This window comes from Aedes aegypti, chromosome 1 (genome assembly GCF_002204515.2).
Source record: "Aedes aegypti strain LVP_AGWG chromosome 1, AaegL5.0 Primary Assembly, whole genome shotgun sequence".
In the NCBI taxonomy this organism is placed as follows: Eukaryota; Metazoa; Arthropoda; class Insecta; order Diptera; family Culicidae; genus Aedes; species Aedes aegypti.
Window position 1 is genome coordinate 208,688,221 of NC_035107.1, and position 13,120 is coordinate 208,701,340.

Here is a 13,120-nt window from a genome sequence, read left to right on the forward strand (position 1 = left end):
AAACGAAACACAACTCCCGGCGTCTCGAATCGAACCGTCTCACACTATAGCCGTTCCTGAAAAAACATGATCGAATTTGTTTTGACCTTGAAAACATGATTTTTGTAATATAGTGTCTTCGGGAAAGTTTTTCCATAAAATAATCGCTATTTTATGAAAGTGTCAATTTAGCTTAGCTTAGCTTAGCTTAGACTGACTACACATATCAATGGTATTCCGTGATTGACCGAAGTCAAAGAAAATGCACAAAGAATCAACTAAAAGTTCGGCTGGGATTGGCCATAATCTTCTTCAGTGTGCATAATTCTGTGCCTCTATTTATACATGGTCAATAACGGCGCCGGCCACGTCCTTGCAGTCAGGTGGGATCGGGGGAAGGAATGTTAGCATGTAACCTTTGCTATTTGGAGACCGTGTTTGCCTCTGCATCTCCACAAAGGTTACTGGGAGGGATGTTTGTTAGTGGGGAGGATCGTTAGGTCACAGGATTCACTTTGATAAGCGATTAGACCATGATAAATAATTATTTGTGAGATATAAACATGTTTATATGTAAATATAATATTTTCATTTGATATGAACAATATCTATGTAGAGAAAAATTATGCCGACACTTGAGGTGACGAACCTTTCAAAGTTTGTTGAATAAAGTGAACCTTTCGCAAGTCTACACTTGTAGTGTCGAACCATTCAACGTTTTTTTTAATTACAAAAATAAAGGTTAAAAGAAAAAGGTGTTTTGAAAAAAAAATTAGACATGAATAATTTATGAATCAGAGTTTATGTCGACACTCACAGTGACGAACCTTTCATAGTTTGTTGAAAAATCATATTTACGTCTCACCGTTGTAATGATTAAAGGTTCAGTCATACATATTTTATAGATTAGAAATAGTAGCATGAAACGAGCTCACCAATTGATCCGTCATCCTTGAGCAGCAACAATCCACTTTCAGATTCACTCGTTCGCTCGGCTATATAAAGGCACTCAGAGAAATAGGCGCGCGACTCGAGAGGGAAAACAACTGACGACTGCTCGGGCTTTCTTGACGCACTGCCCAGGAGCAAGCGTCAACGTCGAAAGATCAAAAATAACTAATCGAATGCGGAACTTTTTCACTTTACTCGACCGATGCGCGACATGTTTGATCCTGCCCTCATCGACGGCCCCCGCAGGAGCATGTGTCAAGGTCGAAGGATCAAATACAACTCCTATTTTATGAAAGTGTCAATTTGGTGATTAATCCACCTAAAAGTGAGAACGAAATTTTATTTTTATATTTTATTTTTATGGATTTAAAAATAAAGTTTATTCAGGAAAGTTTTAGGTAGCGGAACTTACGTATTGTCGGCAGCCTAAGCAGTTGAACTTTGAAGAACACAATTGAACAGAACAATGAAGCACAACAATCAGCAGGATACACCTGAACTGAACTTCAGCACTCTTCATTTAGTAATTATTATGCACAAAACACTATTTTGTTCTCTAAATCATCTCTTTTTTCCTCACCAAAGTCACGAGGCACTTGTTCTTTTATCGGCAATGCAATTACTATTGTCGGCAGCTAAATTGTTATCTTCGTCAATCCAAAACTTTACAAAAACTAGGTAATGTATTGGTAACTTTTCGTATTTGTTGACAATGCCTGAATTTAAACGTCACTCATTATATTCTACCCGTTGAAAGGGCCAATACAGACATATACAGACTACACTGAGAACAGCATTGCATGCAACTGCAGTTATAAATAGAATAACTTGGAGTCATATTGAATACACAACGCTACTAAATTTGTGCAGACTAAGGCACTGTCCACAAATTACGTAACGCTCTCGGGGGAGGGGCTCAAACGCTGCGGCTCAAACACAAAATTTATTTTTTCATACAAAGACCGTTGCGGAGGGGGTGATTCTCTTGATTTGTTCTTATTGCGTATTAATTCTTGGGGGCCCAGATAGCCGTAGCGGTAAACGCGCAGCTATTCAGCAAGACCAAGCTGAGGGTCGTGGGTTCGAATCCCACCGGTCGAGGATCTTTTCGGGTTGGAAATTTTCTCGACTTCCCAGGGCATAGAGTATCTTCGTACCTGCCACACGAAATACGCATGCAAAAATGGTCATTGGCATAGTAAGCTCTCAGTTAATAACTGTGGAAGTGCTCATAAGAACACTAAGCTGAGAAGCAGGCTCTGTCCCAGTGGGGACGTAACGCCAGAAAGAAGAAGAAGCGTATTAATTCTACACGCGGCGGTCTGGGCTATAGAAATTCATACATCTTGCCTTAAGAAAGATGGAACGATTATTGTAATACGAAAGCTTTATGTATCGTTTAAAAATAATGAAAAACGTAGATTACTAGCAATTAGGAAACTGGATCGAAAAAGTAGTGATTAGAAATCAAGCGTAATGTGAATAGATAACTTTTTGTGTTTAGTTCATCTGCCATGGTGCTTTCTTTGCTTCAGGATTTCGATTTAACTACCAATGAAAAAGAGCCATCTATTGCCTTTTCAGTTTTGAATATCGCCCTATTGATAATATTATAGAATAAAAATTGTTGGACGATGGATATAGAAAATTAACTAAATTCCATATTTAGCAATCCAAGGTGGCGGCTTCAGGAGTGTAAGAATTGTTGGAAACCCATGCAGTATGGGTATTTTCAGAACGGGCGCGACGAAGGAATGACGAAAATCGATGTTCGACGCCATTTTGAAATCAAAGATGGCGGCATCCGGTCAAGGAAAATTGCTGAAAACCTATGCAATAGAGGTTTTTTCGGAACGAGAACGACAAGGGGATGACGAACATCGATATCTGACGCCATTTTAAAATCCAAGATGGCGGCCTCTGGTCAAGGAAAATTGTACGAAACCAATGCAATATGGGTATTTTCGGAACAGGCGCGACGATGAGATGACGGAAATTTATGTGCGACGCCGTTTTGAAATTCAAGATGGCGGCCTCCGGTTTGGTAAAATCATCGAAAACCAATGCAATATGTGTATTTTCGTCGCGCCCGTTCCTAAAATACCCATATTGCATGAGTTTTCACCGATTTTCCTTAACCGGAGGCCGCCATCTTGGATTTCAAAATGGTGTCGGACATCGATTTCCGTCATCCCCTCATTGTACCCGTTCCGAAAATACCCATATTGCATTGGTTTTCAATTATTTTACCAAACCGAAGGCCGCCATCTTAGATTTCAAAATGGCGTCGGACATCGATTTCCGTTATTCTCTCGTCGTGCCCGTTCCGCAAATATCCATGAGAACATACCTTGAGTTATTTCTATTAGCTTTTTCCAATTATGCGGAAGATTTTGGTTTCAGTTTTTGTATCAATGATAGGATAGATAGGAATAGCTATAAAATTTTTCAGATAGTGTGATAGAGGTAATATAGTCTATCTTCTATCCATATTTTTTCAAGAAGTGATAGTATCCCTATCACTTCCCATAGTATCAAAAGATAGACGTGATAATGGTAAATGAGAGGGAAAAATTTGAAGCCTGTCCAGGTTGCCGTGAAATATATTTTTGTTTTCAAGTTTGGTTTAAAAACGTAAATTTATGAATTTCAATCCTTTTTCTTGTGGAATCTTTCCTATGTTTATCGATAGTTCAATTTTCTGAATGAAGTTTGTTTGGACCAATGTCACTTCCTCGAGAGGGTGAATTTGGGCCAATTTTACGTCTCCAATTTCAAAGAAAATAATCAAATTTCAATTATTTGTTCAGAAAGAATTTGCAATGTATTCTCATAATTAGCCGAACACATCAAGTCAAATCGCGAAATTTGTTGAAAAATAAATGAGGACTTACGCATTTTTGGCCAAATCTCACCCCCAACGACGGTACTTGCACATTTGTTTTCAAATTTCTTTCAATTCGAAAGGTAAATAATTTCACCGTGAATTGAACTGACGCGCTGAATGGCTCGATATGGTTGTGGTCTGTGAAGGTTGCTGCTCTTGAACGCTCTATCATCAAGTTATTACCGAGAGAATGAATGGTAACATAAATAAAAATACCGATTGCGAAGTTCCACGATTTTTTCGGATTCGGAAAAGTCCAAACTTTGCCAGTAAAATTTATTTGCTTTCCTATTATTCTCAGTGTATGAGAAAATCAGAATACACCCTTTGCAAATCAATTCACTTATGACTTGACACAAAAACATCATGCTCTGATTGCCTGTAAAACAACAGGAGTGTTGGCAATATAGTTCAACTATTAAAAGACGTATATTTTATATGTTTCTCAGTATATTGAAAATTATGCACTACAATCTTCAAATAAGAAAGTATTAAAAGGCTTAATTGTTACCAATGCATGCTTTGTTGTCTAATTCCAATAAATTAATTAGTCATGTTCGTTTTTTTCTGTGAATTTAAATCGAGAATAAAAAAAACACCGCAATAGAATATGGTTTTCTGGCAACCTGTTCCCGTAATAAAAAGTGATTGCCGAGGAAATCAAAGTGCATTAATTTTAATTTGTGATTTAAAGCATAAAAATTAAGTATTTTCGAGTGCTTTAATACAAATCAAAAGTTCAATAGTGCATAAGTGATCGGTGCGTAGCTGTTGTGAAAAAATCGGCATTGGAGCGGAGAAATGGACTTTTGAAAGTGGTAAGTTTTTGTAAACTATTCTTGTGTTGTTTTATTCGGCAGTTCACGAATGACGATAATTTCGAAAGCATTTATTTCATTTAACGATAAAACCCATGTTATACAATATTTTTGTGAAAGATGTGATTTACATGGAAGATTATAGTTCAAGGAATATGTTGAGTACAGTGAAGTTAACTCTTGTTCCATAGATAAATTGAAACAAGGACGATAAGTTAGTGCTGCCGAAAATACCCTCAGGGTGCCGAAGCCATCATTTACCCTAATATTAAAAGAAAGAATTTTGCTGAAGACACCGTATGCATATCTTTTGTTTTTCATGTACATTTGTGGAGTTTTTCGTGGAACACCCCTAAAAAGTTTACAATAACTTGGTTGGATGATTTTGTACAATTTTCAATTGTTCTAGTGTTATTTGTTACTTGCAAAAACGCATAATTTTGTCAAAAAGAGCATATTTTTATCTCTCATACTTTTCGAGTTATTGAAAGATTTATATGAAATTTTGCTCCTTTTTGACACTAAAAATCATTAGGTTGCGCACATTTCCGCAGTCTGAAACTTGCACATCCAATGGTTTGAAACTCATACTATGAAATGCAGAGAAAGCCACTTTTAGCCTGCTTCAGCCTGACGGTAAAGTCTGAAAAAATGTTTACTTACATGCATATATAATTTACACCTACTCATCATACCCTATATTGGCTCAACTTGAATATCTGGCAACCCTGTATCAAATCTTATGCAACCGAATCAACAATGTAATCAATCAACAACAGATCGGAAAAATCTGTTCGGATGGGTTTATCACAGGCAATCTAGCGGGATCCATAGCAGTTTGTTAGTTGGAAATGACATTTTTTTCTATTGTCCTTCATATTGTCGTAGTATCGTTACGGCGTTCTTGCGGATCTTTTGAAAATTTTCCTGTTTGCGGCAGCCACAAAATTCTACCGCACTCTAGATTTTCTTTTTTTCATTTAATCAAACCATTGAATCATGATGGAGCACGAAGCGTAGAAAAACAGCAAAAAAATTACAGTGATCTCAAAAAATCCCAGTAAATGCCATTTGTTTTCAAGGTATCATTGTAGTCAATCGATTATACTTCGTGAAAAACAGTAATGTAACAGCTGTGGTTGTTATCTGTTCAACCGTAAAACGAAAAATTATTTCTAAAACAGCAATATAAAGTTTATTGATCATCAGATATAACTGATGAACAAAAACAAAAGATCGTCGATTGTATAATAGTCAGTAACTCTGCTTAAATATCACGCATTATACCGGTGTTCACAATTTGATTGTTACTTAATTTCAATTATAAAAATAGAAACTGAAATAGAACTTTTCTGTGCTGCTGAGAGTTCTTTAAACTGGTTAACCTGACTCAGGCTATCCAAAAGATCATCCCAGCAACTTCAAAGCACTCGTGTTTTCTATTGTGCATACACGCCGAAAATCAAGTAAACTCCCTGCACTCACCTTTCAACGATGGCAGCTGCTGCAGTTCGACATCCTGTGAACTTCGGTACCGCGATGAACCCTGAGATTTTTTGCCTTTCTTTTTGAGCGAACGTTTGGCGAAAGGATCGATTCGGTCGACGAATGTTCCGGACGACATTGTTACACTGCTGTTGTTGTTGTGGCTTTGCTTGGTGGTAGTAGTTGCTTTATTTTATTTTTTTGCTTTTTGGATGTGGCCGATATAGGAGGGGAAACGGATTCTACTATATCTGGCTGATGTTTCGCAGTGACACTAACAGTAACAAACGACTGCTGTTCGGGCGGGTTAACCTACACACACTCATGCATGCTCGCAAGACGTCGCACAAACACCCGCAGAAGAACACGCACACACGCACTCACACTTCACCAGACGAATGCGCGGTTATCTCGATTTTCTTTTGTGCTTGTGTTCGCTGCTTGTCAAAATGATTTCCACCTGATTTTCTGACCCTTTCGGTATTGATTTTCGCAAATTTCACTTGGGTAATACTTCAATGATGATTTTTTTTTCTTCTATGCGCACTGTTATCACTTTTGCTTCTCCTTAAGGTATTGTGAATGATGAATTTCGGCTTACTCCGCACTTACACTAATTTGCTTCATTTACTTAAGCAATATTTTCTCAATATGATACATTCATGGAGTGACTTTTCATTCAATGCACCTCTTTCACCTTCTTACGCATGCTGAAAAAGAAACACAGAAATAATGGAAACCCGATTTCACCAACACACTCTTGAAAACCCTTCAGAAAAATCGCAGCACTTTTCTCGACGCACTTGATTTCCCCCGACGAAAGGAGGCTGCCTTTGCTCTTCTTCAAGATTGCACTTTTCAACACCGGCTGTCAAAGCATTCCATTTTGCTCCATCATCGCCGAAGAAAACAATGCAAATGTAAACACTTCGACGTCAGTGTATGCGCGCACGTGTCAAGCTATGAACTCAACTGTGTAGGAAAAAAAGGCCTATCCCGTGTTTCGCAGACAAATCACCGCAAGCGCATTGATTTGCGACGCACTCATCATGCCTCCTATGATGATGTTGTTGGACGCATTCAGGAAGTCACGACGATTGCGAACAGTGCGCGCGCTTCCATCAAAACGAAAAACACAGTTGCGCGCACAGATCAATGAGATCTCTCGATATCACACAATACACTAAACACTATAGGCGCTGCGAAGAGGCTGAAACGAAAATTGAAAAGAGAGAAGATCGTTGTAAATTAAATTGTGGATGCTACACGAGATAAATTGGTCGGTAATTGAAGGCTGATGGTTTTGGTTTGGCTATACACATATGGGGTCAAGATGACGCCGAGTGGTTGGTGGAAAGTGGAGCAAGCATTGCGGAAACTGAGCTGCGTCGTGACGCACAAACGATCGTGAACGCTTGACGACGGGTGTTGGTGTAGATTAGGGCGGTTTATATTGGAAAATTCAGTTCTTACAATTTTTATGATGAAAATAGAATTCTTTCAACATTTCAGTCTTTTCGATGAAGAACCAAAGACGATTTAAATAAGAAAAAAATCAGTTGAAGAGAGCTATTCTATCTGACAGATAGCTGTCTATCAATTTCTAAATAAAATTAGTTCGAAATTGATTTATTTGTTTACCAAAGCTGTACAAGTTTAGTACTAAAGTACAATGATGTATACTACCATCATGGTGGATAATATAGCACTACAGGCTTTTGATTTATTATTCCATTTCACCAAAAAGGCTGAACATTGTACAGAACTCAATCATAAAGATTATGAAGAAAATGTGGAAGATGTGATTTTCAAACCGTTAATTAAGTATTAAAACTTTATCATTATTTTCTAGTAATACTTCTTCCGAGTGCCCCCCGTTATAGCATAAATTCTCTGATCTTTATCATCTCTCTTATTCATAACACGGGGATGAGTAGTTGTACTCGTACGCTCTACGGTGTTATCTATGCCTAGGTAATGATCGTTTGGTTTGTTGCCATCAGTCTGTTCGCTACAATACACTCAGTAGTTAATAAAGCTTTGCCTAAGAAGGTCACCGGTTTTGTATCGCTCGATATCTTCATTGTATCTGCCTATTCGCTTCTCAAATTAATAAAGTAAGCTCGTTAAATGCCAAGTATTCATACCTTAGGTAAAAACCGAAACAGAACCAGAAAGAACCGTTGTTCAATGTGTAACACTTCGGCTAAGTGTCCAAAAAATGTGATACGGGTCCTAACACAAACATTTTTGTATTTTGAACCACCCTAGTGTAGATCGCGGTTTGGATAATGGTCAGCTGGTGATGATGGATTTGCGATGGTTGGACGCGTCCAATGTCAACTTGCGTTTGACATCTGGGCGGGGTATGGCACATTTCAGAGTGCTTCCATTGAAATAGGGTCAATAGGCCTAGTTTAATACTTTAATAGTTAGAGCGGTATAATCGAGGTTTTGACGCTAGTAGCTGGAATTCAGAACACTTTTACGCAAATACTAAATGCGCGGTGTCAGGTCATTAAGACGAGGTATGTTGGGCTAAAACATGTTAGGCCGAAGTATGTTAGGCCGAATAGGTCACGTAACAGGATTCTCGTACACAACATATGCCATTCTACTCGGCAAACCCGTGCACAAGCAATAGAAAATGGGAAGGATTGGTGTTGCCACATCACTAGGAGAAATAGCATCCCTGTTATCGAATGCAGTTGTGTGTGACTAAAGGAATTGACTGATGTCAAAATAGATTACTTACAGTTTTGAAGTGCTTTGCGACAGAAGTTAACCCATGGAATTTATTGGATTTATGTAGAATTTATTCATTATTAGGATGGTAAATGACTGGACAATGCGTACCATTGGTACTTCGCGTACCTGCAGGTATAAAATAGACCCCTTTTCTGGTCCTTAGCCTCTTGTCCAGTAACTCCTATCCCTACCTCCCCATGGTGCCGCCTGGGGTACGAGTAACCGTAGGGAAGATCGGGTAACCAACCCTGGTGGGACCTTGGTCGTATGCTGACAGGGAAGGGGGGCTCCTCTCTTCTGAGGGTGTAGCTTATCAGAGCGTCTGTTCTCCATGTTAGGAGCGGCTCAAAACAGCGTCTGTTCTCCATGTTAGGAGCGGCTGATCATCGTCCTAGTGCCAGCGTGGGACTCTAAACAGTGCTGTGCACGATGATCCTCTGACGAGACAGGGAGTTGGTGCAGGCCTTACAAGCCAGCCGTAAAAATCATCAGTACAGGAAGTATGCAATGTAAATTCGCATCGGAACAATCGGCATAGACCCAGGCATCGAAAACGGACTAACGATTGGAAACTCGGATCATGGAACTGTAAATCTCTCAATTTCTTGGGAAGTACCCGCATTCTTTCCGAATTATTGAGGGTCCGCAAGTTCGGCATCGTAGCGCTGCAGGAGGGTTGCTGGAAAGGGTCGTACGTATAGGGATGGTTATACCATCTACCAGAGCTGCGGCAACAGACATGAGCTGGGCACAGCTTTTATCGTGATGGGCGAAATGCAGAGGCGCGTGATTGAGTGGTGGCCAATCGACAACAGAATGTGCTAGTTGAGGATCAAATGCCGTTTCTTCAATATCAGCATAATCAATGTGCACAGCCCTCACCTAGCAAGTGACGATGACGATAAGGACGCTTTCTACGCGCAGCTGGAACGTGAATACGACGGCTGACCAAGCCATGATGTCAAAATCGTTATCGGAGATCTCAACGCTCAGGTTGGCCAGGAGGAGGAATTTAGACCGATTATAGGGAAGTTCAGCGCTCACCAGCTTACGAACGAAAACGCCCTTAGACTGATTGATTTCGCCGCCCCCAAAAACATGGCCATACGTAGTACCTACTTCCAGCACAGCCTCCCGTAGCGGTACACCTGGAGATCACCCCAACAGACTGAATCGCAAATCGACCACGTTTTGATTAATGGAAGACACTTCTCGGACATTATCGACGTCAGAACCTATCGCGGCGCAACCATTGATTCGGACCACTACCTTGTGACGGTTAAAGTGCGCCAACGACTCTCCGTTGTGAACAACATTCGGTACCGACGCCCGCCACGGTACAATCTGGAACGACTCAAGCTACCCGAAGTCGCAACTGAATACGCGCAAAGCCTTGAGGCAGCGTTGCCGGAAAAGGAAGAGCTCACCGAAGCCTCTTGAGGACTGCTGGAGTAGTGTCAAAACAGCTATTAACAACGCAGTGGAAGGTGCCATTGGGTTCGTGGAAGGAAATCGACGGAACGGTTGGTTCGACGAGGAATGTCAGACGGTTTTGGACGAGAAGAATGCAGCGCGGACGATGATGCTGCAGCAAGGCACCCGTCAAAACGTGGAACGATACAAACAGAAGCGAAGACAGCAAACCCATCTATTCCGGGATAAAAAGCGTCACCTGGAAGAGTTGGAGTGCGAAGAGATGGAGCAGCTGTATCGTTCTCAAGAAACGCGTAAGTTCTACAAGAAACTCAATGCATCTCGCAAAGGCTTTGTGCCGCGAGCCGAAATGTGCCGGGATAAGGATGGAGGTATTTTGACGGACGAACGTGAGGTGATCGAAAGGTGGAAGCAGCACTACGATGAACACCTAAACAGCGCAGAGGAGGAAGATCAAGACAGCAGGAGGAATGGCTTCATCAGTGCAACGGATGAGGGAGACGTGCCAACTCCCACAATATGCGAAGTTAAGGATGCTATCAATCAGCTCAAGAACAACAAAGCAGCTGGAAAGGATGGTATTACACAATAATCAGCAGCTAGCAGCAAGACAAGCTTTACCGCGAGATCGTCCTACATTCTCAGGGAATCTAGCCGATTGGCCCGTCTTTATAAGCCAGTACGAATACCTGTGTGCTGGTACAGTGACGGGGAAAATATGATCCTACTACAGCGTTGCCTCAAGGGAACTTGGGAATCTGTTCGTAGCCGGTTGATATTGGCGGCTTCAGTTCCTCTTGTAATCCAGGCGTTAAGAATGCGGTACGGTCGTTCTGAACTTTTGATAGATTCGTTGATTGAGATCGACTCGAACACCAAAAGTTGATCGATTAGAAACTCTGATCGAGTTCGGTAAGTACCATGGTACAAGCCCTTTGTGATCACATCATCGCTGCGCACCTGAATAATTATTTAGTAAATCCAACTTTGCTGAAGGACTTCCTGCTGAGTACAGTATGAGATGGGCTGGATATCGTAAGCATCACTTGGTGATGAATCTCATGATGAATGTGAACGATGCGTATAGTGTGTCAAGTGTTACAAATACATTTGAAAGACCCAACAAAACTGACCGCACAGAGCAGAAAGATCGGATATTTGTTCACTCTGAATCTAAAAGAGCGGATTGTGCAATTTGCAACAGAGACGGACACATCGTGAAGGAGTTTTAGATTTTCCTTGCACTACCGACGATCGCTGGAAAAAGGTGCAGAGTCTTCAACTGTGTCATGGACGCAGGGCTTGTCGTATCACTAAACGGTGCGACACACGTGTCGTGTCACATCAACGGAGGGACTCTTCTTTTTGTATTTTTTCCGAATCATTCCAATCACCTTACGGAACGGTACGAAAACGATCGACACGTTCGCTATCTTGGACGAAGGATCGTCTGTTACGATGATTGAAAGTAGTCTAGCCAAGGCACTGAACATTTCTGGATACACGAAACCACTGTGTCTGAAGTGGACAGGCGATATGTGCAGAGAGGAACGAGATTCACAACTCATATCGGTGCTTATCTCAGGCGTAAATAGTATAAAACAATATCGTATGAATGATGTGCAGACTACTCAGCCAGAGTCTTCCAATCGAAGAGTTGGTAAGAATATATAGGCACATTGGTGGAATTCACATTCGAGGATATCGTAACGTAATCCCAAAATTGCTCATTGGCGTTGACAGCCTGCGATTATCACTACCCTTGAAGTCTCGCAAAGGTGTAAGAGGCGCGGACGAAGAAAAGCGATCACAGTGTATACTGGAAGAAACCGTTAAAAGAGTGGGAGGCTGGTTCGAGTGTGGATTACTGTGGAAGTACGACAATGTGGAGCTTCCAGATAGTTACCCAATGGCCGTCAAACGATTACATTGCTTAGAGCGCAGAATGGCCAAGGATCCAATTATGAAACAGAATATTTTTCAACAAATCGACGAATATCAGCTTAAAGGATATGCTCGTCGAGTACCGCTTAACCAATCAAAAGATTTGGATCCACGTCGTACTTGGTACCTTCCTTTAGGGGCCGTTACAAACCCAAACAAACCGGGGAAGGTGCGATTGATTTGGGACGCATCCGCAAAAGTAGATGGCATCTGCCTGAATTCACTGTTATTCAAAGGGTCCGATCTAGTAACTCCTCTCTGTTTCGTTAAGTTCCGATTTCGACAGCATTATGTGGCGATTAGCGCGGACTTGAAGGAGATGTTCCATTAAGTCCGTATAAGAGAAGAAGATCGTCCAGCTCAAAGTTTCCTATTCCGCTCGGATCCCGAGAATGAGCCGCAGATATTCCATATGATGAATATCGCTACCTTTGGAGCAACCTGTTCACCATCCATAGCACAACACGTTAAGAGCGCAAACGCGAAGGAATTCGAGGAAAAACACCCACGAGCCGTAGAAGGGATAGTGTTGAACTACTATGTTGACGACTATCTCGACAGTTTTGCCACTGAAGATTAAGCGAAACAAGTTACAACGGAAGTCAGGGAGATTCACAGATGCGGTGGATTTGAACTTCGCAACTGATGTTCAAATAAAGATGGAGTCCTTCAACATCTAGGTGAAATGGTTCAAAACCCAGGAAAGCGGTTGCGTTTCGACGATCAAGAACAATCAGAACGAGTCCTGGGAATGCGTTGGGCAACGGACACAGACGAATTTTGCTTCTCCGCCAAGATGCGAAACGAAACTGCTGCCATAATATCAGGCGACCAGAAACCTACGAAACGTCAGATATTCAAATGTATAATGTCC

General features: G+C 41.1%; 1 protein-coding gene across 10 annotated transcripts in view; it reads right to left on the bottom strand.

Annotated features, from left to right (window-relative positions):
- The window catches only part of LOC5570245 (serine/threonine-protein phosphatase 2A 56 kDa regulatory subunit epsilon isoform), a 219,532-nt gene that overhangs the window by 73,253 nt on the left and 133,159 nt on the right, over positions 1-13,120 (bottom strand). For 4 of the 10 annotated variants that reach the window (XM_021857396.1, XM_021857393.1, XM_021857398.1 and 1 more), the window contains exon 2: positions 6,121-6,830. In XM_021857396.1, coding sequence (XP_021713088.1) covers positions 6,121-6,259 — 139 coding nt within the window. In that variant the 5' untranslated portion in view covers positions 6,260-6,830. The other 6 variants (XM_021857392.1, XM_021857389.1, XM_021857391.1 and 3 more) reach the window with 5 other exon arrangements.